The sequence below is a fragment of the Danio aesculapii genome, chromosome 12, assembly GCF_903798145.1.
Source record: "Danio aesculapii chromosome 12, fDanAes4.1, whole genome shotgun sequence".
Lineage (NCBI taxonomy): Eukaryota > Metazoa > Chordata > Actinopteri > Cypriniformes > Danionidae > Danio > Danio aesculapii.
In genome coordinates, this window is record NC_079446.1 from 32,260,633 (window position 1) to 32,285,124 (window position 24,492).

General features: G+C 35.6%; 1 protein-coding gene across 1 annotated transcript in view; it reads left to right on the forward strand.

The window, feature by feature from the left end:
• Positions 1 to 10,476, forward strand: part of thbs2b (thrombospondin 2b) — a 36,475-nt gene extending 25,999 nt beyond the window's left edge. Inside the window, exons 15-21 of the mRNA XM_056469932.1 lie at positions 1,313 to 1,431; positions 1,515 to 1,749; positions 4,515 to 4,742; positions 4,825 to 5,096; positions 5,250 to 5,347; positions 6,619 to 6,758; positions 6,843 to 10,476. Of these exons, the coding sequence (XP_056325907.1) occupies positions 1,313 to 1,431; positions 1,515 to 1,749; positions 4,515 to 4,742; positions 4,825 to 5,096; positions 5,250 to 5,347; positions 6,619 to 6,758; positions 6,843 to 6,850 (1,100 nt within the window). The 3' untranslated portion in view covers positions 6,851 to 10,476. The remainder of the gene's footprint in view (positions 1 to 1,312; positions 1,432 to 1,514; positions 1,750 to 4,514; positions 4,743 to 4,824; positions 5,097 to 5,249; positions 5,348 to 6,618; positions 6,759 to 6,842) is intronic.
• Positions 10,477 to 24,492: the final 14,016 nt, after the last annotated feature.

Below are 24,492 nucleotides of genomic sequence, written 5' to 3' on the forward strand. Positions count from 1 at the left end.
TTGTGCTCATTCTCTTGATGAGTTCTGGGTGTGTTTTGAGCATAACGTTTATGAAACTAATCAGAATCTCATCTCCCATTCCCTTTGGATGGGATAAACTGAACTAGTGAGAAACAGTTAAACAGACCTTCTGCAGCGCGAGGATAAAGAACGAGCCTCCTCCATTTGGCCTCTTTACTTTCTCTTTACTTTTACTCTTTACTGCTTTACTTTCATGGATAAGTAAACAGGGTTGTGCGTACTCCACTGAAGACATCCAATCGCCTACATATTTAATTTTGTTTGTTAAGCACAAAGATTTGTTTCAAAACTATTTCTAAATTCAGTTCTAATTTCCAGCAAATGAATAAATGAACAATAATAACGAAGTGTGTTCAATTATTATATTAGTTATATTCAAACACACGTTCTGTTCTAAAACAAATATAAATATGCATATATAATACTGCTAATAATAATAACATTATACAAATGCAAATTGTCATGAATAAACTGAAAAAAGCCCCCTGAGATGAGGCATGGAGGTAGTGTTTTTTATATTTATGTAGAAAATAATAATTTTTGTAACATTTTAATCCTTTACTTTTTCATATGTAAAGATATTTTTGTATTGCTGTACATCCTGTGTGTATTAAGCAATGTATAAGTGTTTGAACCCACATAGCTGCATAACTAACTAGCACTGGACTTTAGACCTACTGTACTTTTAGTTGGTCAATGATGCAGTCTGTTTCAGTTTTTCAAAATAACTATTTCAAAATAGTTTTAGACCAGCACGCTCATCAGTCCACAAAGTGGCGCAAATAGATTTGCTATTTAAACAATGTGGTGCAAAGGGTTGCGCTGGTCTGAAAATAGCAACAAATTGCGAAAAACATGCTTTGATCCTTATTGTACCGGGTGTATGATATGATTAATGGCAAGATATGATATGTAAGAAAAATGGTGTCAATACTTCTAAAATGTTTCATTTTTTGATACAAAAATATTTAACTTAAAAAATATATTTTAAATAAAGCTAAAAGTCTATGTTTGGCTCATATTTGATAAGATAAAATTGTTTATTTCTATCGACTGTACTTTCAGATTTATAGAAATCTGAAGTAGTCAAAAAATTAAACTTATTGAGTAATTAAATTACTTTTCAGACAAAGTAATTTGAAAAGTAATTGAAATACAATTTTATAACGTAATCAGTAATTATTTACTTTTTAAAATAAACCTATCCAACACTTTCAGTATTGTATTACAATGTGACTCCATGTAGCCCAATGTATTTTTCAACAAATCTTTTTTTCTCTTTTACTCTTAGAAATTCTAAATGAGCGAGACAACTGCCCTCTCATTTATAACACTGAGCAGAAAGACACAGATTTAGATGGCGTTGGAGACCAGTGCGACAACTGCCCATTAGTCCACAACCCACAACAGGTCTGGAGGAAATGACAGACTAAATACTTCTGCGGCCTCTTAATTCATGTTTTAAAAAAAGTTATCAATTGTTCTTTTTGCAGACGGATTCAGATAATGATCTAGTTGGAGACCAGTGTGATAACAATCAGGACATAGATGAAGATGGACATCAAAATAACATGGATAACTGCCCATACATACCCAACGCTAACCAAGCTGACCACGACGGAGACGGGAAAGGAGATGCTTGTGATTTTGATGACGATAATGATGGCATTCCTGATGACCGAGATAACTGCAGACTAGTTCCCAACAAAGACCAAGTGGACTCTGATGGTAAAAACATTTACATATTTAGTACATTAAGACCGGCACTCTGATGGGATTTTATTAGTACTGAAATAATTATAATTTGTAATTTCTTATGGGGGCGACATGGTGGCTCAGTGGTTAGCACTGTCACCTCACAGCAAAAAGGTAACTGGTTCGAGTCCTGGCTGGGCCAGTTGGCATTTCTGTGTGGAGTTTGTATGTTGTTCCCATGTTCGCCTGAGTTTCCTCCAGGTGCTCCGGTTTCCCCCACAGTCCAAAGACATGCATGAAATTAAACGAAAATGGCAGAGTGTAGATGGGTGTTTCCCAGTACTGGGTTGCAGCTGGAGGGCCATCCACTGTATAAAAGATATGCTGGATAAGTTGGTGGTTTATTTCGCTGTGGTGACCCCTGATAAATAAGGGACTATGCCAAAGAAAAATGAATGGATGAATGAATATCTTATGGTCAGTTTATTCTTACTATTTTGGTGTCAGTGCATGTATTAATATTTTGGTATTCATTATATTTTAGTTTATTCAATTTAGCTTTGAGCCTATATTTAAAAAAACACAGCAAAGTTATGGTATAGTAGGTAAAATAAAATTGAGTTTAATTATAAAAGCAGCATACAATATTATATATAAAGATCAGTTTATCAGTTTTTTTAATGTATAGTTATATGTTTGAGTAAAATATCATTTTTATTTCATTCTGTAAACTGCTGATGACATTTCATCCAAATTGAAAGTAAAAATATTTTAATTTAAAGCATTTTTGTTCAGCGAACCAAAAGGCAAAAGGGGGTACAGCCGGTACTAGTAAGGTGTACCTAATAAAATGGCTGGTGAGTGTATGTGTACATGCATTTAAAAAAAGTATTTAAGTTTTGGAAGGCTACAAAAAATGTACAGTTTCACTCCAGAGTAAAGAATGTGTCGAAATAATGATGTGTCTAATTATTGATATATGGCGATGAAGCATCGATGTGAACATTTGTTCTCCAGATTATCTGAGAACTCGATAAACAACTTCCAGAACTTTCCTCTGGGCTTCTCTCGCACCTGTTTGTCTTAATACACAACCCTGCATTTAATTTTTGTGTCATGCAAGCGTCTGTTTTTTTGGACGTCGTTCATATTTCCTATGAGGGTCGTCCAAGAACCTGTCCCATAAAAAAAGAAAATCAAAGACGAGGCCTGAATAGCAGGCAGATAAGAAACGCGTAAATTTTTCACTGGCATCAGAAATGTTGAAGATTTGCATCTCGGGGTAGTACTTTGCGTCTTTTTGTGTTTTATGAGGTATTTTAAACACAGATATACGCAGCTTGACATTAAGCCTGAATGGTATAATGATGGAACGAGCTCTCTGTTGTCAGGCTATACTCGCTGCTTGGGTTTTCTTTTATAAAGTGGATTTGAAATTTAAGTGGGGTGAAATTTGCCTTGGCATTCCAACGGGTGTTCATTTCGGCGGCCCTCTGAACTCCAAGTGCTAGTTGAAGCTGTCACGGTCTACGGGGAGATTGGAGATCTTTGAGGTTTTGTTGGCTTACAGAAACAATCCTGAAGCTTTGGGAAAAGCCATTGTTTTCCAGTTTTCCAAAAGGAAAAGTACCTCTTGGCTAAGACTGCACTGTGTTGCCAGTAGTTCGCAGATCAAATGATTGAATGTTTTGAAGCTTAGATTCGAATTTTCTAGGTCAGTGGTTTTGGAGTATTTTATGATGTGATTGTACTGATAGTCTTAACACGAAGAGTGTATAATGCTTCGTATGGACTCCTAAGCTCATAATGATTTATAATGTGTCTATTTTAACTACCCTTAACCGCACAAACTACCAACATTAATGTTAAGGTGCAATTTCAATTTCAAATTGAAATTTTTTTGTCAATAGTCAATGTCTGCTGAAGAAAGCAAGATCTTTATCATAATATCCTTTTAAAGGATATAGGTTTCCCATATATCCATAACCTGTTGGCTTATATGTTGGTTTTGTCTTACAGGGTGTTACAAGATGAAAGTATCAGGTCCTTCTCAATACTACAGTCTTTATCACTGACTCCCTCATAATGGTTCACCTTTAAGTGTTTCTAAACTTTTTACACAGAAGAAGTTATTTTGAAGAAATCTGTAAGCCTGTAAGCATTGACTTCCATAATAGGACAAAGAAATACTATAGAATTCAATGGTTAGAGGTTTCCAGCTTTCTTCAATGTTTCTTCTTTTGTATTCAACTAAAGAAAGACACTCAAACAGGTTAGGAAGGGTGTAAAGGGTGAGTAAATGATGACAGAGTTTTCACCTTTGTGAAAAAATATTTTCCTCACTGTTTACTCAATCACAAGTGTTTCTGAACTTTTATGAATTTCTTTCTTCTGTTGAACACAAAACAAGGTATCTTGAAGAATGTTGTTAAAAACAACTGGGAAACACCCATACATTCTCATTCACACACACACACTACGGACAATTTTAGCTTACCCAATTCACCTATAGCGCATGTCTTTGGACTTGTGGGCGAAACCGGAGCACCCAGAGGAAACCCACACAAACACAGGGAGAACATGCAAACTCCACACAGAAACGCCAACTGACCCAGCTGAGGCTCGAACCAGCGACCTTTTTGGTGTGAGGCGAGAGTGCAACCCACTGCACCACCGTGTCGCCCAGAATAAATGATTTAATTTAAAATCCTCTGCCGTTCTAGTGTTAAAACAATGTAAATGTGACCGCACCATATACTGTATATCAACCTGTTCAACATTCTTGTGTTTTCTTGCAGGTGATGGTCGAGGTGACGCCTGCGAGAATGATTTCGACAATGACAATGTGCCAGATATCTTTGACGCCTGTCCAGAAAACAGCGGCATCAGTGTCACAGACTTCCGGAAGTTTCAGATGGTTCACCTGGACCCCAAAGGAACCACGCAGATCGATCCCAACTGGGTGGTCCGAAACCAGGGCAAAGAGCTTGTGCAGACTGCCAACTCCGACCCTGGCATTGCAGTGGGTGGGTGAGATCCAATGCAAACATCTCCATACATAAAGAGTTTAAAAAAAAAGTTCTGGATTATGATCATGTTTCTCCACAGGATTTGATGAGTTCAGCGCCGTGGATTTCAGCGGGACCTTCTACGTAAACACAGACAGGGATGATGACTATGCAGGTTTTGTGTTTGGATACCAGTCTAGTCGTCGTTTTTACGTAGTCATGTGGAAACAGATCACACAGACGTACTGGGAAGAAAAGCCGTCGAAGGCGTTTGGCATCTCTGGCGTTTCTCTGAAGGTGGTCAATTCCACCACAGGCACGGGGGAAATTCTACGCAATGCTTTATGGCACACAGGCAACACTAAGCATCAGGTGAAACTCTCTCTTCACTTTTATTAGTCCTGACGGGTTTCACTTTTCGTGCCATTGCTAACAATAAACTGCCCAATAAACGGCTTTGATTCATGGCAGCGCTGTCTGTGTTGGTGGTTAAAATGATGGATGGTTTTACTGTGCATTGTTTAGGTGCGCACTCTGTGGCATGACCCGAAGAATATTGGCTGGAAAGACTTCACTGCGTACCGCTGGCATCTCATCCACAGACCCAAGACTGGCTTCATTAGGTATACATTCTATTGAACTATTCAATTCCAAGACACACATTTTATTAATATGTACATCTTCATGGACTATAATACAATAAAATAATATAGAAATTAAAATACAGTTGAAGTCAGAATTATTAACCCCCTAATTTTGACCTTAAAATTATTTTTTTTAATTAAAAAACTGCTTTTATTCTAGCCAAAACAAAACAAATATGACTTTCTCCAGAAGAAGAGATATTGTCAGACATGCTGTGAAGATTTCCTTGCTCTGTTAAGCATAATTTGGGAAATATTAAAAAAAAAATAAAGAAATTCAAAGTGGGTTTAAAAATTCTGATTTTAGCTGTATATGTTGAAATCTGTGTATGTAATGTATGTAATTGTGTATGTGTGTGTAAACTGTGTATGTAAGTTATTTATTACATAAACAAATCTGTGTATGTATTAAATAAACGTAAAAAAATGTATATAATAATAAGATAGAATAACATTATAGCTAAAAGTAATACATATAAGGCTTTACAGCAATAAAGAAAAATATATAAATACAAATATGCAAAAGGTACAGAAGTAAAAAATAAATTAATTTGAAGAAATTATTTAAAAATAATAATAATAATAATAATAAAAAGAAGGAAAACACTCTATTCACAACTAAGCCAGGGGCAGGTAAAATAGGTAAGCTAAGAAATTTATTTATTTTTTTAATTGTGAGAGAAAGTGAAATTCTGGCAATTTTCAGTATTATTGCAGACTGTATACCTAATCTTTTCTATTTGCATAGACTGCATCAGATCATGCATGTAATGTACATAACTGCGTGGAGAAGGATTTTTCAAGTTCACTGTTATAAGCCTTTTAGCAATTATTAGACAGAAGCAAGTGCATTTGACTGTGAAGACACAATATTTTATACTTCAATATGTGAAATAATATAAATACATTGTGAACCTTTTTTATCAGTAACATTTGAATAAAAATAATTATAAAATATGTGTAAATTTGCATCAGGACCATAATAAATATAATTATGTATTTTTATGCATATGGAATTTATGCGGATATTAAAAAAACATGCAGTTGTTGCTTTAATATAATAAAATATAATATAATATAATATAATATAATATAATATAATATAATATAATATAATATAATATAATATAATGTAATATAATATAATATAATATAATATAATATAATATAATATAATATAATATAATATAATATAATATAATATTTTTGTATTGTTAATTCACGTTTTATATTACATTTATATTCCCCAGAGTTGTTGTGTATGAAGGCAAGCACATCATGGCAGACTCAGGTCCTGTTTATGACAAGACATTTGCAGGTGGACGACTCGGGTTATTTGTTTTCTCCCAGGAGGCCGTTTTCTTCTCTGACCTCAAATATGAATGCAGAGGTAAACTTCTTTACACAGCAGAAACATTTCAATATCCTGCCATCTTTCTTTTTCCATTATTGAGATTTGTCTTTCTTTTTGCAGATAACTGAGTGTAAACGAAGAACAAAGTCTCCTGTCAAGGACTTTTTTTTTATCAAAGCAGAACTGAATCAATGTAGAGCCTCAGAAAAAGAAGATTACAAGACTTTCTACAATATGGGAAAACTCAAATTGACAGACCAGAAGTGAATATACCTTCAGCTGGACATGTATGAAGAGAAACAAATGTTTGGTCAGCATTGCTTTTGATTCTCAGTTAATATTTGCACAAATAATCTTTGTAATGCTACAATAGCTATGTTTCCATCCAAAGATGCGAATTAAACTTGCGTGCAAAACTAAAATATTGCGTATAACATTTACAAATAGATCAAAATTGTCACTTCCTGATAAACTAGTACCAAATATCAAAAAGAAAATTGGAATTTGCTGTATTCAACACAGGCTCATTGGAAGTATGTGCCCAGGGCTACATTTTTGAGAACCGAAGAATATGTGCTCGCAGGTACATAATGGCTGAATTTTGTTTGTAAAACAAACGCTATGGGGTAGTACCGCTGACTGCTTACCTCAGTATGGATGGCTTTTTCAGTGTGACTGGTTTTGCTCGGTAGCTCACTGCAAATGGCATCAGATTTATAATGAGGACTGGACTGGACCAAACTGGGTTTCAAGTCTGGCGAAGGAAGGTTCCGGAAATCAGGTAAAATGAAACCAAAAATAGCAGTGTGAAATCATGGTAAAGTATGTGGCCGTAGCTTTTCTATTTTTCTAGTTTGCTTTTGAAAACACTATTGGTTGGAGAAAGCGGGTGGGTCGGTGGTTCAGTTAATATCAAGCTGATTTTATTTATTTATGTTATTTGTTTATTTGGCAGGGACGGTGTACATTAATTAGCATTGCTGAAAATACACCAGAATTATGCCGCAGTCACACTAGAGTTTTGAAATTCTGTCGTACGGCGCTGCGAAAAGGGGCGGGATTAAATAAGATGAATAGACAATAAAAAAAAACTAGCGATTGGTCCATATTTTACATTTCTGTCCAGAGCGGTCATGTTTTGATCCTCGATTGATCTCACGCAGTCAAGTGATGCGATTTCGCAGGACAGAGTTCACAAATGTTGAACTTTGCAACGCAGCAAACTGTGAAACTTGTCATACAAGCTTGCGTTTCTGGTCTGACACATTTGCGTGTATACGAATGGAAGTATATGGGGTGTAAAGTCTAGTGTGACCGGATTTTTTATCCGTTGTCCCTGGACAGATATTAAAATTGTCACCCTAAAAACAATACAAAAATTATGCAATGAATTAAGCATAACTAAGAAGCACTAAAATGGACATAGTTAAATAGATGCTAATAAATGTTATGTACATAAACAAAATAAACTAAAACACCAATAAATTAAACTCAACAACCCGACCAGCCACTTTTTTCGGACGCATGTGAGAAGAATGTTGAGATTGTCAGAAATGTACAAAGCAGCCTCTGGTGGCGAAAAATGGCATGTACAAAAAATGTGCCCCAGTAACCTATTTGTATGTACACGGCGACCTCTGGTGTACTTGTGAAAACAAAAACTGCAAGCACACTTAACCCAGGGTACATATTTCTTGGTTTTCAAAAATGTAGCCCTGGGCACATATCTCCAGTGAGCCTGGGTTGGCTATATTAGGAGAACAAAACCTGGGCCTTTTTTCTTATTTAATAATTTTCTAGTGCCTCAGAAGACGAAGAAGAAACTCAACAAATGCGTGGTGGTTCTGGGAGGTAATAATACCCAACCACTTTGATGGCGGACTTTGGACTTTTTGGGATTTTTGAATTAACAAAACAACATTTCAGATATTTTACAATGTGGTCGGTCCACTGGTTTTTTCCCCCCATGCCCAATTTTATCATCAAATGATCCGTTAAAAGATCATGTGATGATCAGTCTGGCAGCTAGCTTTCTGCAACTCTTACATGGTCGCCCACTAAAGCCAAGCAGGGCGGTGCCCGGTCAGTACCTGGATGGGAGACCACATGGGAATGGTAGGTTGCTTCCGGAAGTGGTGTTAGTGAGGCCAGCAGGGGGTGCCCAACCTGCGGTCTGTGTGGGTCCTAATGCCCCAGTATAGTGAAGGGGATTCTATACTGCTCAGCGAGGGCTGTCTTTCGGATGAGACGTTAAACCGATGTCCTGACTCTCTGTGGTCGTTAAAAATCTTAGAATGTCCTTCGAAAAAGAGTAGGGGTTTAACCCCCGGCATCCAGGCCAAATTTACCCATTGGCCTCTGTCCATCATGGCCTCCTAACCATCCCCATATCATAATTGGCTTCATCAATCTATCTTCTCTCCATCAATCAGCTGGTGTGTGGTGTGCAGTCTGACGCAATATGGCTGCTGTCGCATCATCCAGGTGGATGCTGCACACTGGTGATGGATGAGGAGATTCCCCCCAAAATGTGTAAAGCGTTTTGAGTGTCCAGAAAAGCACTTTATAAATGTAAGGAATTATTATTATTATTAATATTTCTTATTATTATTAAAATAAATTCACATTTTTATAAGGTGCATGCTGGAATATATTCAGTAATTCAGATTCCATCATATTTTATGCTTATTTCTTCTTATCAGATAAAAGGTTTGTCCTACTCAGTTTTGCGCTTAAGTTTTCATGCACTTTATGCACATCTAAGCATTTCTATTAAGCATTTTTTTATGCGATATTACAACATGTGCATAATAGTAGGTAGATGGAAACATAGCTAATGAGTCCTGCCATCTTGAAAATAAACCCAGAGACTCTTTAGTGTTCAGGGTTTCTTGTTTTCATTTCAGTTCATTTACACGTCTTTCTAGTCATTGGAAAGCATTTTTGTTGCTTTTTGTGTTTGTCGCAAGCGTTTAGGGGAGATGTATTATATTCAGACTTTTTCTACTGTCTACTGTAACTTATTTGTCTATTTTTCTCATCATTAGTTAGCATTTCTTTTGTATTGTTTCTCTTGCTGCCGAATTGTAAATACTTATTTATTTGTTTACATTGACTTTTTTTGCAAATGAGGTATAAAAAGGATGTTTTTGCATTTGTTATCAGATTGCATTTTCGTCATTGGCTGTAACTGTGTCTACACAAAGTGAATGTGACAAGAAAAGCTGTAATGTAGTATATTTCCAAAGTATCAAGGTGTTTCTTTTATTAAACTACAGAGTGTGCATGAAAGTAACCAACGTTCACCGTAAGTGAATCCAGCAGCAGAGACTTAATTTGCTTGCTCTCATACTGTAGGTACAACGGTGACAAACCAGGGTTGTGATCTCAGTAACTCAGTTTCTAGGTCACTGTAACTTGGCTACAAAACCAGCTATTTTTTACTCTACCAACAGCCTCTTTATATTCAATAGGAAGAAGTGCCATTTTGGAAATGCCAGTGAGAGATTTAATATAAATGTCACGTTTTATGAGCTGATAAGGTAATATATATACTATGCTTTCATTTACAAATATTTCATGGAGCACTTCATTAGATTCATGGTTCATTTACAGTATGTGGCTTGCTGCTAATCACATTTTTAGGTATCAAACTTGTTTGTATTAACTGACAAACAATTTTTTAAATATTTTCTCACTCATATGCATTTTCATTTGATGTAATAACTTTTGTCAATAAAATTGTATACACAGACTAGACTGATGATTTGTCATACAGTTAAAAGCTAACCTAGGTCTCAGGTCTTTTTACATTTGAAATATGGTAAACCATGTTCATACTCAACCTGGGGTATTTATGGTAAACCTCTGAACTCAAAAATTAATGTTTAATTTATTATCTCATTTTCTATAACAAGTGGTTGCATTTATAAGCAGTTTTGTTTGGTGAGTGGTGAAAAGCTTTTGCAGTTTCACAATTAACCATTCAACATCATTGGTGTGGCGCGGAGGGCTGTAAAGAGTCATGAATGACCGCCTGTACACTGGAGCTGATTCTTTCTTAGTACAGTATTTTTACCCACATAAAGATCTTCTTTTGTGCTGGGATAAAGTGGCTGTCTGTGTTTGTCAATGTCACAGTATTTTTGTGTATCAGTTTTCTTTCAGGTGAGACACTGCAGGTCAAAACATTTTTCATGCACCTGTCAGTTTTGGGATATTTCTTTGGCTTTTCATAGTATTTAATTTCTTTTGTATAATAGAAAGAAAACATTTAAAATACAATTTTAAGTGTATTTATATTTACATTTAGATATCCGATTTAAAGCCAATAAGTGATGAAAAATATATCATAAATATTCACCTGTAAAAACTCTTGATTCTGACATCAAAATGTCAACAAAATGAACTTTAAAATGGACCATCTAATGTGCAGATTCTTGTGCTAGCAAACAAAATTAGCTTAATATGCTATAAAGTAGGACCCTTTTCACAAGACTGTTATGAGGTGTTTAACAGTTATCATAATCTTCAATCCTACCAGAAACACTGCATTAAACCCCCACGCCGTGTCTTTAAAATATGGGGTAAAATATAGTTTATTTTACCCCAGTAATTTCAATGGAATTTCTGGGCTAGTCTGTTGCCACTGACGGCGCTAGTTACAGCTCTGGTTTTACGGTTGAACAACTAAATGAATGCTTAAGTCTGTTTAACTGAATGTATTTTAATTACATTACAACTTCGATGCTGTAAAAGCAACCTTGTGAAATAGAAAATACGCACATTAAGTTTTTACTAAAAGTTTATCATTGTCTTTAAAACTCTAGCTTTGCATATAGAGCCCATTGCGTCAAATTACAAAAAACGAATAACCGCTTATGCAGGTGTTAGCAATGCAGCTATGGGGCTGCTATTTTTTTCCCTTTTTCTAAATGTCTTAATAACACCATCGTGGCATTTAAAAAAATTATTTCAGCAAATAGGATTGTAAAAAAAAATTTGTTGTACTTTCCAATTCACTGCACTCTAAGTTTAACTACGACGACTTCTGCTGCGGAGAAACCATAAAATGTGAAAAAGGTTTATTTAAACAAAACTCATAACCTAATTAAGCCTTTAAATGTCACTTTAAGCTGAATAGAAGTGTCTTAAAATATCTAGTAAAATATTATACTGTCATCATGGCATGATGAAATAAATCAGTTATTAGAAATTAGTCATTAAAACTATTATGTTTAGAAATGTGTTGAAAAAAAATCTCTCTGTTAAACAGAAAATGAGGGGAAAAAAATAAACAGGGAGGGGGCTAATCTTTCAGGGGGGCTGATAAAAGTCTTGCATTACAAAAAATGTAATTTATGTAATCAGCCAGCTTGGTAATTGATATCATTACTTTTTCCCAAAAAATAATACTAATTATATACTGAGTATGGTTGCTTTTAATGCACCTGCAGTGCAGAGTGCGAATTATATTGATAATTGGGGAGGTCAACTTTTTTGTGAGAAGTTTGGTAAAACATGCTTCAGTGAATCAAATTTATGAATGTATTTAAATTATATCTCATATATTAATAAACGTATACGTTTTTGGTGTATTGAGGGATATTTGAGGTGACTGTCGGTCAGACTATATATAGTCAAATTTTTCTTTTATGCTACATGCATATATTAACACCTATTTTAGAAGAAACGTATTTTGTGAATACTTAAGATGTCTATATTTACTCTAGAAATGCCAGTTTCAGACTGTTGAATCGTATTTTTCCGAGCAATGATTGGCATTCACAATGGTATGAACCGTTATAGGGGGGTCAAATGTATATTTATATTATACTTTTTTAGTTATTGATATTTAAGACATAAATCAGAGATAAGATAATTTTTTTTGACCATTAAAGGGCTGACCCCCCCATACATCTTGTTTTGATGTCATTCAGGGGGGATCAAGCTTTAATTAGGGGGTCAATCCCCCCAAACCCACCTGTAATTCGCACCCTGCTGCAGTGTGTTTTTATTGTTTACCATAGTCTCAAGATGTCCACAATGATGTTCCACTCGGAGATTTTTATGTTTTCGGACACTATCAACGTCCATAATTAAGCCTAAATGGCATTGAACAGTCAGGTAGTAAACGGTTGCGTGTTAAAAACACGAGCTTTCTGGACGTTTTTGTTTTACATGATAGAAATTCGAGTCCTATGAGCATTGCAAGACGGAATCCAACATGGCGTGAACGTAGGTAGGCCGATATTACTGTTGCTTACTTTTTACCCAGCAAAAATCTGTGTTGCTGACCCTGCTGTATGTGTAAAAGATTTCTTTAAATGGGGTTAAAATGACGATCTCAGGGTTGGGCCAGTTTAAATGAAGTCATACATCTAATTGAATTGTTTGGGGTAAAGTTGGTTTTATATTCACACATTCATACTTTCTCCTTAATAATACAATTTCAGAAATGTATTCTTTGCAAATACTAAATAGTGAAATCATATTAGTAGGCACTGACAAGCAGAGAACAACATTGTTTACAGTCAATTAAATAGTGGTAATGTTGTTTTGAAGTCATATTTACATGTGATTTCAGACTCAGTATTCAAAGTACCATGGTAAACAATATAGAGAGCATATCACAAGTTATCACTGAACAAATGTGCGAATATAAAACCAACTTTACCTTAATATTGAATTGTACATAAATTGTTCACCCAAATTTTAATTTGGACAAGACAGTTTGAACATAAAGAAGTTGTATGTAAATTAAATGGGTCAGTTTTATAGATAAAAAAAAATAAATACATAGATATGACATAGTTTAACTGTTTTTAATCTGTTTAATTTTTTACCAAGTTTTAAATTAATTTATTTATTTATTTATTTATTTTCAAATGCATAAATGGTACGTTACGGCTCAATGAGTATTTTTCTTTAAAATAATCTTTTTATTTACTTTCTTTTCTTACATAATAAATTATCCTGGAAAAACTTGTCATATTTCTGGGAATCAACTTGGGAACAAAAATCTACTATTTTACATAAAATTTGACATTAAATTCCAGTGCATCTTTAATAAATCAGTTCAAAAATAAAAATCAATGAACTCTATGCACAAGCTGGAGTTTTAAAGCCAACTATAAACTTCCAGTGAAAGCTTAATGTGACTATTTTCAGTTTCACAAGGTTGTATTTACAGCATCAATGTTTTTACAATACATTCAGTTAAACAGGCTTAAGCATTCATTTAGTTGTGCATGCATAAAATGAGATGAAAGCTCGTTTTAACAATTAGCGCTGTCAGTAGCAACAGGCAAGCGCAGAAATTCCATTGAAAATACTGGGGTAAAATAAAGTGTCATATTTTAAGGGGGGGGGGGGGGGGGGGGGGGGGGGTTTAATGCAGTGCTTCTTGTTTGACCTGAGACCCACTTCATATCGTATATCTAACAGGCAGTGAAGATCGCAGATTTTTTTAAGAAATTAGATCTTAGTGAAATTAGTGAAAATTTTGTAATGGAAAGAAGGGCTGTCCGATTAATCGAAATTGAATCGCAATCATGATTTAAAATGTTGCGATTAGCTAATCGCCAGACACTGCGATATAAAATATAATATATATGTATTGTTTAATTTCCCCCACCACAGCATTTTCGTGACTTCCATTTGTGTGTGACAGTCTTATTAGCCAATTGATTGAGCACACTTTCGTTCTGCCCAATCAGAATAGCGCAACGGAACTATGCGGAAAGCCCAGAATAAAACAAACAAACAAACAAACAAGAAAGTGCAGACAAGTGGGATGATGGCATCTGCCGCTTCAGAAGCATTAATAGACAAACTCAAATAAAAGAAAAAAGCATGTCGGTAATATGAGAATATTTTGGTTTCACAGTCACAGACAACGAACAAAAACAGGTCATTTGTAAGAGCTGTCGTAGAATTGTTGCCACAGCTCGAGGATATACAACAACCAGCACCTAAAAAAGCACCACAGGTGGCTATATGAGGAGTGACTTGCTAAAATGTCAACTTAAAGTATTGCAGGTGACACTCAATCTATTAGCTTGCAACAGCAAATTACAATTTCAGAGTTGTTTGCAGCTGTTACACAATATGAAAAAACATCATGAAGCACCAGAAGATAACTAACACCATAACACACTAGTGTTTGCGCTAGAGAAAAACTTGTTTAATTTCTTAATATTTATAGACAAATTTGATTAAAAGTTAATTCATATCTATTCAGGTTCTTTTTTTTAAACTAACACTCACTGCATTTTAGCAGTAAGAAGCTATCATACAGAATATTGAGCTGAAGCTTGACTACAAAAATAAATTGCAAATCAAATCGAAATCGCAATATTTGTAAAAAAACTATTGCAATTAGATGTTTTCCCCAAATCGCACAGCCCTAATGGAAAGACAGTTCACCGGAAGCTCTTGGGCTGCCTGGCTGTAAATTAAAAGTCTGTGTGCATATAGCCCATTCAAAAACATTATTTGAGGCAAAGACTACTAGAAAATCTTTAAAATTATTAAACCATATCCAACTTTGATAGTGTTTTTCTTCCATCTGGTGATCCTCCAGGCTCTTTTTTTGGATCTTTAGGGGGAAAACAATATTTGGTAGAATTAAGGCAGCATGATGTCCTCCAGCAATTTGTGTCCCTGAAAGAGTGCCCATATTTCACTGCTTTCAGATGCTGCAGAATACTCTGCAAAGTTCTGTAGGTCGATGCGGTAAAGGAACGCAATCGTTCATGTGTAGCTGACACAATTAGGGAATAATTAAAGGGAATGCTGTAATGACACGGACACATAGCAACTGCAAAACAGACACGGAGACACGCACGTGAGGTACTTAAAGCAAATCCTGTTTTACTTCATGTGGAGAGTCTGTGGTTCTTAAAAGCAGACCATTATAGAGAACATCATGCAATATGTCATCCCTGTAGTTGATGCTCGTGAATGACGCTTTCTAATGCTTGCATGTTGTGTTACCGTTATTTAGTAGGCCTATAAACAGATCCAGCTGTGCTCACGGTACACTGCAAACTTAATCACACAGACTCCATTATGAAGTTAGGGCTTGTGCCGTAATTTTCAGGCAGAGGAAGCTGAGCAGAGTCTCCTGAGAAGATATCAGACGTAGTTCTTGTTCCATGGACAGGCACAGAACAGCAAGAGGGGAACAGGGAGATCTCAGAGGAAGATTCTTAGAAGTTATTAAGTCTCAGTGTCTGGAAAGTACTGTTAAAACTACAGATTTTGCAATATTTTGAACGATTGAAGCATGTAATATAATAAAACAGTAGAGGTACTGCAGGGCCACGGTGTTCTTTACAGTTTTGTACAACACTGCGTCAAGGTCCATTTATCGCTGATTAGCAATGTCTCTTTTATTTTAAATAATAATTCAATAATAGGACGTAAGAGACACACAAGGAGATATAAAAACTCAATCCAAACCAATTTTATGGCATGAGATGTTCTCATAGCTTTTGTATTGCTGATTTTGTCAAGTGAAAGCTGTAAATCTGATAACGTTTTGGGATTGGCTTTGAATTTGAGGCATCATGCCTTGACTGTTCATGTAAGTAAATTTTAAAGGATCAGGGTATTCTTTATTACCAGATTCATCATTTTGAAAAGGAACCGTAATGACAGAAGTATATAAATAACGTGATAAAATGAAAGAAATAAAGTAGGTGAAATTTATGAAACAATATAAATACATGCCAAAAATAGCAGGTTTCCTCTACTTCTAGACAAAATAGTACAGTAGGCAAAATCATATTTAAATGTACTTTACATATACAGGGATTTATAAAATTGTGTGTGTGCATGCATCTGTATAGTATACAGCTATGTATGTATTTATGTATGTATGTATGTATGTATGTATGTGTGTGTGTGTGTGTGTGTGTATGTATGCATGTATGTATGTATGTATATTGTTTTTGATGGCTAGGTAGTTCAAGTCTCGGCTGTACCATGAGTCCTTTCTGTGTGAAGTTTGCATGTCTGTATGGGTTTTTCTCTGGGTTCTTCAGTTGCCCCTACAGTCCAAAGACATGTGATATAGTTGAATTAGATCAACTAAATTGGCTGTAGCGTGTAAATGGGGGAGTGTGTGGTGCTTCAGTGCCTCAGTGCTGGGTTGTGACTGAAAAGGCATTTGCAGTGTAAAACACTTGCCAGAGTAATTGGCGATTCATTCCACTGTGGCGACCCCTGATAAAGCAGGAATTAAGATGAAGGAAAGTGACTGAGATAAATGTTTGAATAAAACATTATTTTTGCAGGGAGGCGCGGTGGCGAAGTGGGTAGCGCTGTCGCCTCACAGCAAGAAGGTTGCTGGTTCGAGCCTCGGCTGGGTCATTTCTGCGTGGAGTTAGCATGTTCTCCCCGTGTTCACGTGGGTTTCCTCCGGGTGCTCTAGTTTCTCCAACAAGTCCAAAGACATGTGGTGCAGGTGAATTGAGTAAGCTAAATTGTCCGTGGTGTATGTGTGTGAATGAGTGTGGATGGGTGTTTCCCAGTGATGGGTTGCAGCTGGAAGGGCATCCACTGCGTAAAACACTTTCCCAGCCAAATTTCCATTGCTCCTGTTTGCTTTTTTTCACATGATCTACAGAAATCATGGTGGATTTGTTCTCAAGAAAACGAAATCAAATCAATCACATTCAGCAACTTGATGCATTTAGGCATATAAACGTGCTGATGAAGATCTGCTAAAGCTCAAAGCAAGCATCATAGTGTGGACTATGGCATGATTATTTTTGCTAGACTGGCTGGTCTGAGTGTTTTACAACTGCTGAGGTGCTGGGATTTTAATACAAGACCATATTTAGGCTTTTTTTAAGTGGAAAAGGTCCAGAAATTAAAAATAATATCCAGTTATAGCAGCGGACCTGAATTTGATCTTGTTTATGGAGACAAATTTATTGTTGTAGAACTTCAGTTTCACACGATCTGTGACTGTTCAGCTGAACACCGGGCCAAACTACAGTACTGGACAGCAACAACTTCCTAAAATCCACAGTCCGACAAATCTGGGAAACTGGCCTAGAAACATGATGGCAGGTTAAAAGTGCACAGAAAGACTGATGAGGGCTCTTATCACATCTGTATGTTTCTGAAACTATTCTGTTTGCAGTTGTCACTCTTCTTCTAGCAGAAGACTAATGTTTCATGGTGAATAGAAAGTCCAGCGCTGTTTCTGAGCATTAATATGTGCCATTTGAGAACTGCATTTCCCCTCAAAACACGACCTGCAAAGTTCATTAATTGCAATATTCTCTTAAAATACCCTGTTTCGGAAGAACACAGCACAGGCCAAGCAAACGGATATGAAAACATTTTCCATTTAGTGTGTTTTCTGATTCAGAAACACAAGCCTGCCATATGCGGCAGGAAGGGCCTGTTTTTTAGTAAAAGATCTTTTATGGAAATTGGAGGATAAGGTTTAGAATTTATTGAACTACTATATCATCTGCAGTAACCACATAAAAGATGCAGGGATTGCGTAAAATAAAAGACAATTCAGTGATGTAATGTGGGCCACCCATCTGTTTGTATTGACCTCAATATTTGGGCGATGAGAAAACTAATTAGTGCATAATGCAAAAATGTTAACATCCTTTTCTTTGAGGAACACAATATCTCTATTCCTCAACAGAATAGTTCACTTATAAATGCTGTCATTGTTTACATACCATTGGTTTTAATTCAAAACGCTTGACTTTTTTTTTCTATGAAACATAGAACAAACTTTTACAATGAACGCCAGTTAGATCTTTTAACGATTTGGACCCCATTGATTGTCATTGTGAGAGATGAAATGTTTTCTTTTATCATCCAAAATCAAATAATAAAAGTTATACTGTATATACATAAAAAGCATGCTATAGGTAATAAGTGTGTATCTATTTTATTGTTTCAAATAACTTGTCAAAATTAAAATGTCAAAATATGGTTAAAAAGATATTCAGTGGAAAAGAAGTTTAAATTAAAATGAAGCAAATTTATTCTGACCTGTATACTTATTCAATTCATATAATAATAATAAGTGATCACACTGAATTTTATTATATCTAGTGATTTGCAGGACAACGTATACAAATACAACATGCCAATAATGAGAATTTTAGGTCGCACTTTGGTGCTTAAATGGAGTCCTCTAATATGCAATCAAATGATTTTGTCATTATTTTTTATATGAAAAGTCATTATATTTTATGATACATTCTTTTTTTTATGGTAGAAAATAAAGCACTTTTATTATTTTGATGCTTAAAGGTGCAGTAGGTGATTGTCTTCAGAAACATTTTTGTTGTGCTGGTTGAAAGTCTCTTCATGTTCCAATAGTAATGATTAAAATAAATGATCTAAATGTATTCGTATGTATTTTTATATTCTGGGTAAGGCATAAGAATAAAAAAATGTTCATCCAATTAAAAATTGTCGGGCTGATAATTCCCATAATTCTCACAAGTAACTGTCTGTCAACAAATGTAGATTTGTATATCTGTGCACCCGTTCACACAGATTCGTCATTTGTGTGTGCATGTGCGCCGCATTTAGGTGCACGCGAGAGAGAGAGTGACCAGTAAAAACAAATGCTGAATCAAAACCTTTTAAAATCCTTAATCAATATTGGAGTCACTTTTGCACACTGGAGGACGGATGACACTATGGCTGAAGTATTTCTTTTAGACAGGTAATGTTCTGTTTTAAAACTATTTTGTTGTCACAAATGAGTTATATGTTGTTCAGCCACTGAAATCTCCCGGCAAAAGATTGATATGACTATTTTCAGTTTCATAAGGGACCTTTTACAGCATTGATAATGTAGAATTTTATTTAGTTTTACAATAAAACATCAGTAAATATCACTATTCCCCCTAACCTGCTTAACTGAGGTAAGGTTGGTTTTACATTCACATCGATTCATTTTTAAACAAAGACAACCTGTGACGCGCTCGCTATACTGTTTTAGTTTACCATGCTACTCTGAATATTCGGTCTGAAATAGCATGGAAGTATGGTTTAGTAATAAGTGTAATTCCTGCACTCCCCGAGCCAACCACTAAAGCATGCAGTAGTCGCTTTAAGACAAAGCGCTAGACAGAATAAGACCAGCGATCCTTGTGTGCATGAAATATTGCACATTAAGACAAGTTTTGCTTGCTACACTACTGAAAACGTGCTAGATAAAATAAGTTTTCGTTTGAAATTCTAGTATTTTAAAGCATTGTAAAGTTTTCTAACTGGCGAATGATATGATCTAGTAGGTCTCTGTCATCTTTAATGTGCGTGTTTGTGATTTCAGTAGGCGTGGCTTTGGATGGCATGGGAGGGACTGTGTTTCAAAGATATTATGCTAACAGATAGCATTTTGGCAGATTACTTACTTTAATTACAGTATTCATATTTGACCGAGAACGTTTTTCAAAATATCTTTTTTTTTTCTTTTTTCAAAGTACCCCATAAGCTTTTCAGGGGTAATCAATTATCCCATGGTTTCCGCTGCATTCATTCTTCCATTACGGGGCGCACGCCAAAATTGATCCCACCACGGCTACATTACAGCTTCTCATTCAAAACATTCAGTCGTGTTTTTTTTTTTAATAGCAGGTGATAATCACACCAAAACGTATTAAAACGTGAAATAATTATAAGTGAATTATGACAGCGCAAACTTTTCTGTAACCATAGTAGTGCTGTGCTTTGTTATTTGTTTAACCATTTAAGGTTATGTGCTGACTGACTGACTGGCTGACTGGCAGGTGCATGATGCGTGAGGCCAGCAAACACAACGTAAAGCCGTTTCGCTTTACTTCAGGATGCATTAATACCGCTCTGTAGGTCTATTGGAGACATTCATAAATGTTCCTGTAAAATCTAATAAATGTTGGAGACATACTTGTTACATAAACGCACTCAATCACACTTCAGCAGCATTTATTTGAGAGCGCACAAGAAGATCTGCACTTGAGCAGCGTATATTTGACGGGGCGTGCAAGAAGTTTTGTGCACGAGCAGAGGAAATCGGCGCGCAAGCAAAGACATTGCTCGTAGGCTATTACATAAATGCGATTTCGACTTGTATTACTGCGTTTAGCCGCTCACGACATTTGTCATTGAAATAATGCCACAGTTAGTTAGTAGATCTGTGTAGAAAAGGACTGCCGCCACAGCTGGAAAATGTCCTAGAGGAAACACTGTATCCAAATATCTAATTGATGACCATTTAGCTGACTAAATGTCTTTCATGCATAGTCTGCTCCAGTATGTGACACTTTTGGTTTAGAAAATCATGTTGCATCCAAAAACAACAGCTTGTTTCTTAGACAGCTATATAGCAAGAGGAACTGAACTGTCACAACACTGATAAAGCTCTCACTAATCAAACTCAATGGTTATTTATTGTGCTAAATTACACAGGCTTACTCGTATGCTTATTTGTCCTGTACGGTTGGCATTATTTTAAGCTAAAGTATGCATGCATCCCAACAGTAATTTCGGTTTAACAAATCCCCTGACCCAGAACTGTCTAAACTAATTCATGTGTCTAAACATCTTCTTAAAAACCAAAGAAACAGGGACCGGCCATCATTAGTTACCTTCATTAATCACACTTTACTGACAGGCAGGCAAACCAGAAGGGGGAACAAGTTTAAAATAGTACAAAATTGCTTTCTCATGTTTGCATCTAAACAACACAGGCCTTCATCAAGGTTCTGTGTCAAAATACATGCCATTCCCCACTTTTTATTTTGGAGGACAGAGTGAGTTTAATTGCGATATAAAAGCACTTGTTCCAAAGAGCTCCCCAACACATTAGGGAACCACATGGGGAAAAACCCTGTCTGTTTCATTCATTCACATAAAGGTATAGGTCATCTGCAAAGGTAACACGCTCATTTTAAATGCGTTTGATGTCAGTGCAAACAACTTAATCAAAGACACCAGTCTGACTTCACTATTGGCAGGGAAATAAAGATGAATGAATGCGCGAAGGGTGCCAGTTTCAATCTTTTGAAAGTGGAGGGACCGCAAAACCGGGTATTGCTTTTTCAGAGCACATTGCAGATGCTTCTTTTCAGTTGACGTTCAGAGGCATGGCAAACTGGTGATGTATGATTCAGGGTAGATTAAGAGAATATTAACTTTGCCACATGCTGGCCATAAGATGAGCTCATGGAGGAAGTTCAGCGCATTTCAAACACTAGCCACTTTCAAATTTCTGTGTGTGTGTGTGTGTATGTGTGTACCATGCCAATCATCTGTCTGAGAGGTGTAGTTGATTAGTTCTGCACTCAAAAGTCGAAAAATAGTGTTGAGGTCATAAAGGAAGGTGGCAGATTAAATTAGGAAAGGTTTACATTAAGCAGACTCAAAATGTGGAGAGGTACTCGCTTCATGGGCAAGTTTCTGTGTGGCAATCTCTAAAAACAAGGCTCTAAATGTTTAGCAGTGAAACCATAGAATAACCATTTTTGATTCTAAAAGAACATTTAAGTGACCTGTTTTTAAAAGATCCAGTGTATTGAATATTTTACTAATATGAAAGAACCTTTTTCCATTATAAAAAACTGCAATGAATTTTAAAGGAATAGTCACCTAAAACTAAAAAGTCTGTCATTGTTTATTCAACCTTCACTTATCACAAAACTGTTTGATTTTTCTTTTTTTTCGGTTGAACTAAACAGAAGTTATTTTTTTATGTTGGAAACCTGTAACAGTTGACCTCCATTTTATTTGTTTTTCCTACCATGTAACCACTTCTAACACTTTTCAAGATATATTTTTTAGTGTTCAACAGAAAATGGAAAAAATGAAAGGTTTGGTACCACTTTAAAGGGTGAGATGTTTATGTGTCCGCTAAAACGCTCCTAAAAACACTATTAGGACCCATATATTTCACAAAGAAAGTGAAAATTGGTTGTTTTGCGTTACTTTAAGCAAATTCATTCTTCTGGTTTGAAAGTAAATTTTGAAGCGGCAATTACGTCACGGCAATTAGATCCTTGTGTGAATTCCAGCGTGGAGATTGGAGGTTGTCTGTATCGGCCTGTACAATGAGACGTTTTTTGAGTTTTCAGAATTAATTCAAGAGATAGACTTGGTCCGAACCAATCAGCGTGCTCTATTGTGTATGAGGTGCAACTTCATTAATATGCATGATAGCTTCGAAGACTGTTTTTACCTGTTACAATGTTCAGATGTCAGAGAGACGCCACGTTGTATTGCCAACCGTGATTGAAACAAGTGGAAGGAGAAGAAATATTTGGAGACATGTGTCGTCAGTGTTCTGTTTATAAGGGCTTTGTTGTAAAGATATAGGTGCAAAGTTTAAAGCACAGGGCGCAAAAGTATTAAGGACGTGTTCGAATCCACTTTTGCTATTTTAAAGATGGAAAAATATGCTCTGCACCCAGGTGCATGGTCTAACAGGGTTGAGCTTATTCTCTTAATGAGTTATGGGTGTTTTTTGAGAATAAACCAATTAGAGTCTCATCTCCCATTCCCTTTAAGAGTCAGTTGCGTCGCATCATGGCGCATTTACTATTTACATGGTGGACTTTGTACTGTAAGTGGAAAAACTAAATGCTTCACTAGTGAAATACAGTTAAACAGCATCTGCAGCAAGAGGATAAAGAATGAGCCTCCTTCAATTGGCCTTTCCTTTCACTTTCTCTTTTTCGTGGGTAAGGAAACGTTTTGTACGCACAAACATTGATTAGCCTACATAATTATGTTTGTTAAGCACAAAGATTTGTTTCAAAACTTTTTCTAAATTCTGTTCTAATTTCCAGCAAATGAATGAATGAGCAATAATAATGAAGTGTGGTCAAAAAAACTGTTATATCCAAAATACACATGCTATGCCCCATATGGTCCAAAACCTGACAGGTAGACAAATCTAAGCTTGTTTTTAATAAAGCAAGTATAAATATGCATTTAATAAATAATAAGCAAATTGTCATGAATACACAAAAAAAAAGCCTCTCGAGGTGAAGAAGGCATGGAGACGTTGGTTATTATATTTATGTAGAAAATAATATATTTTAAAATATTTTAATCCTTTAATTCTTTTTCATCTGTAAAGATATGTGCGTATTGCTGTATACCCTGCCTGTTTTGAGCAATGTGTAAGTGAGGCACATAACTAATGCGCTTTCAGCAGGTCTATTGCTCGGTCTATTTTAGGGCTGAAACAATTAACCGATTTTGCTATTAACGGCAATTTAATTTGTCACTGTTAATCATAAAGGCATCTCAACACCGAGGTTCTGCACTGCAATTAAACAAAGTTATCCCAACTGTGTGCTAGTTTAAAGTTCTGAGCTTGTACACAGAGGCTAATACGCACGCACACTGGATTAACTATGGCTAAAGCTATTAACTAAGGGCCATTTTTTGCATCTTTTGAGTGCACAAGTTCGTAAACAATTTTATAATATAGTTGATCAAAAATGCCTTTCAGACAGAAGTTCAGCAGCCTTCGACTACATTTGCTCTCTTTAAAAGGGAAATATTTAGCTAATATGCAGCTTAGATTTACATTAGATAAATACTATTTTATTTATTCATTCATTTATTTATTCGTTGTTTTGTCATGTATTTTCAGTGTAAAATTTTTACTTATGTTAAAATGCCAAAAACTTTTTTCACTTATTTTTATTTTCCACTTATATAAATTTTTTTATTTAATATTTTTATTTTTATATTTATAATTTTTTAAAATTCAATTAACACTTAAAAT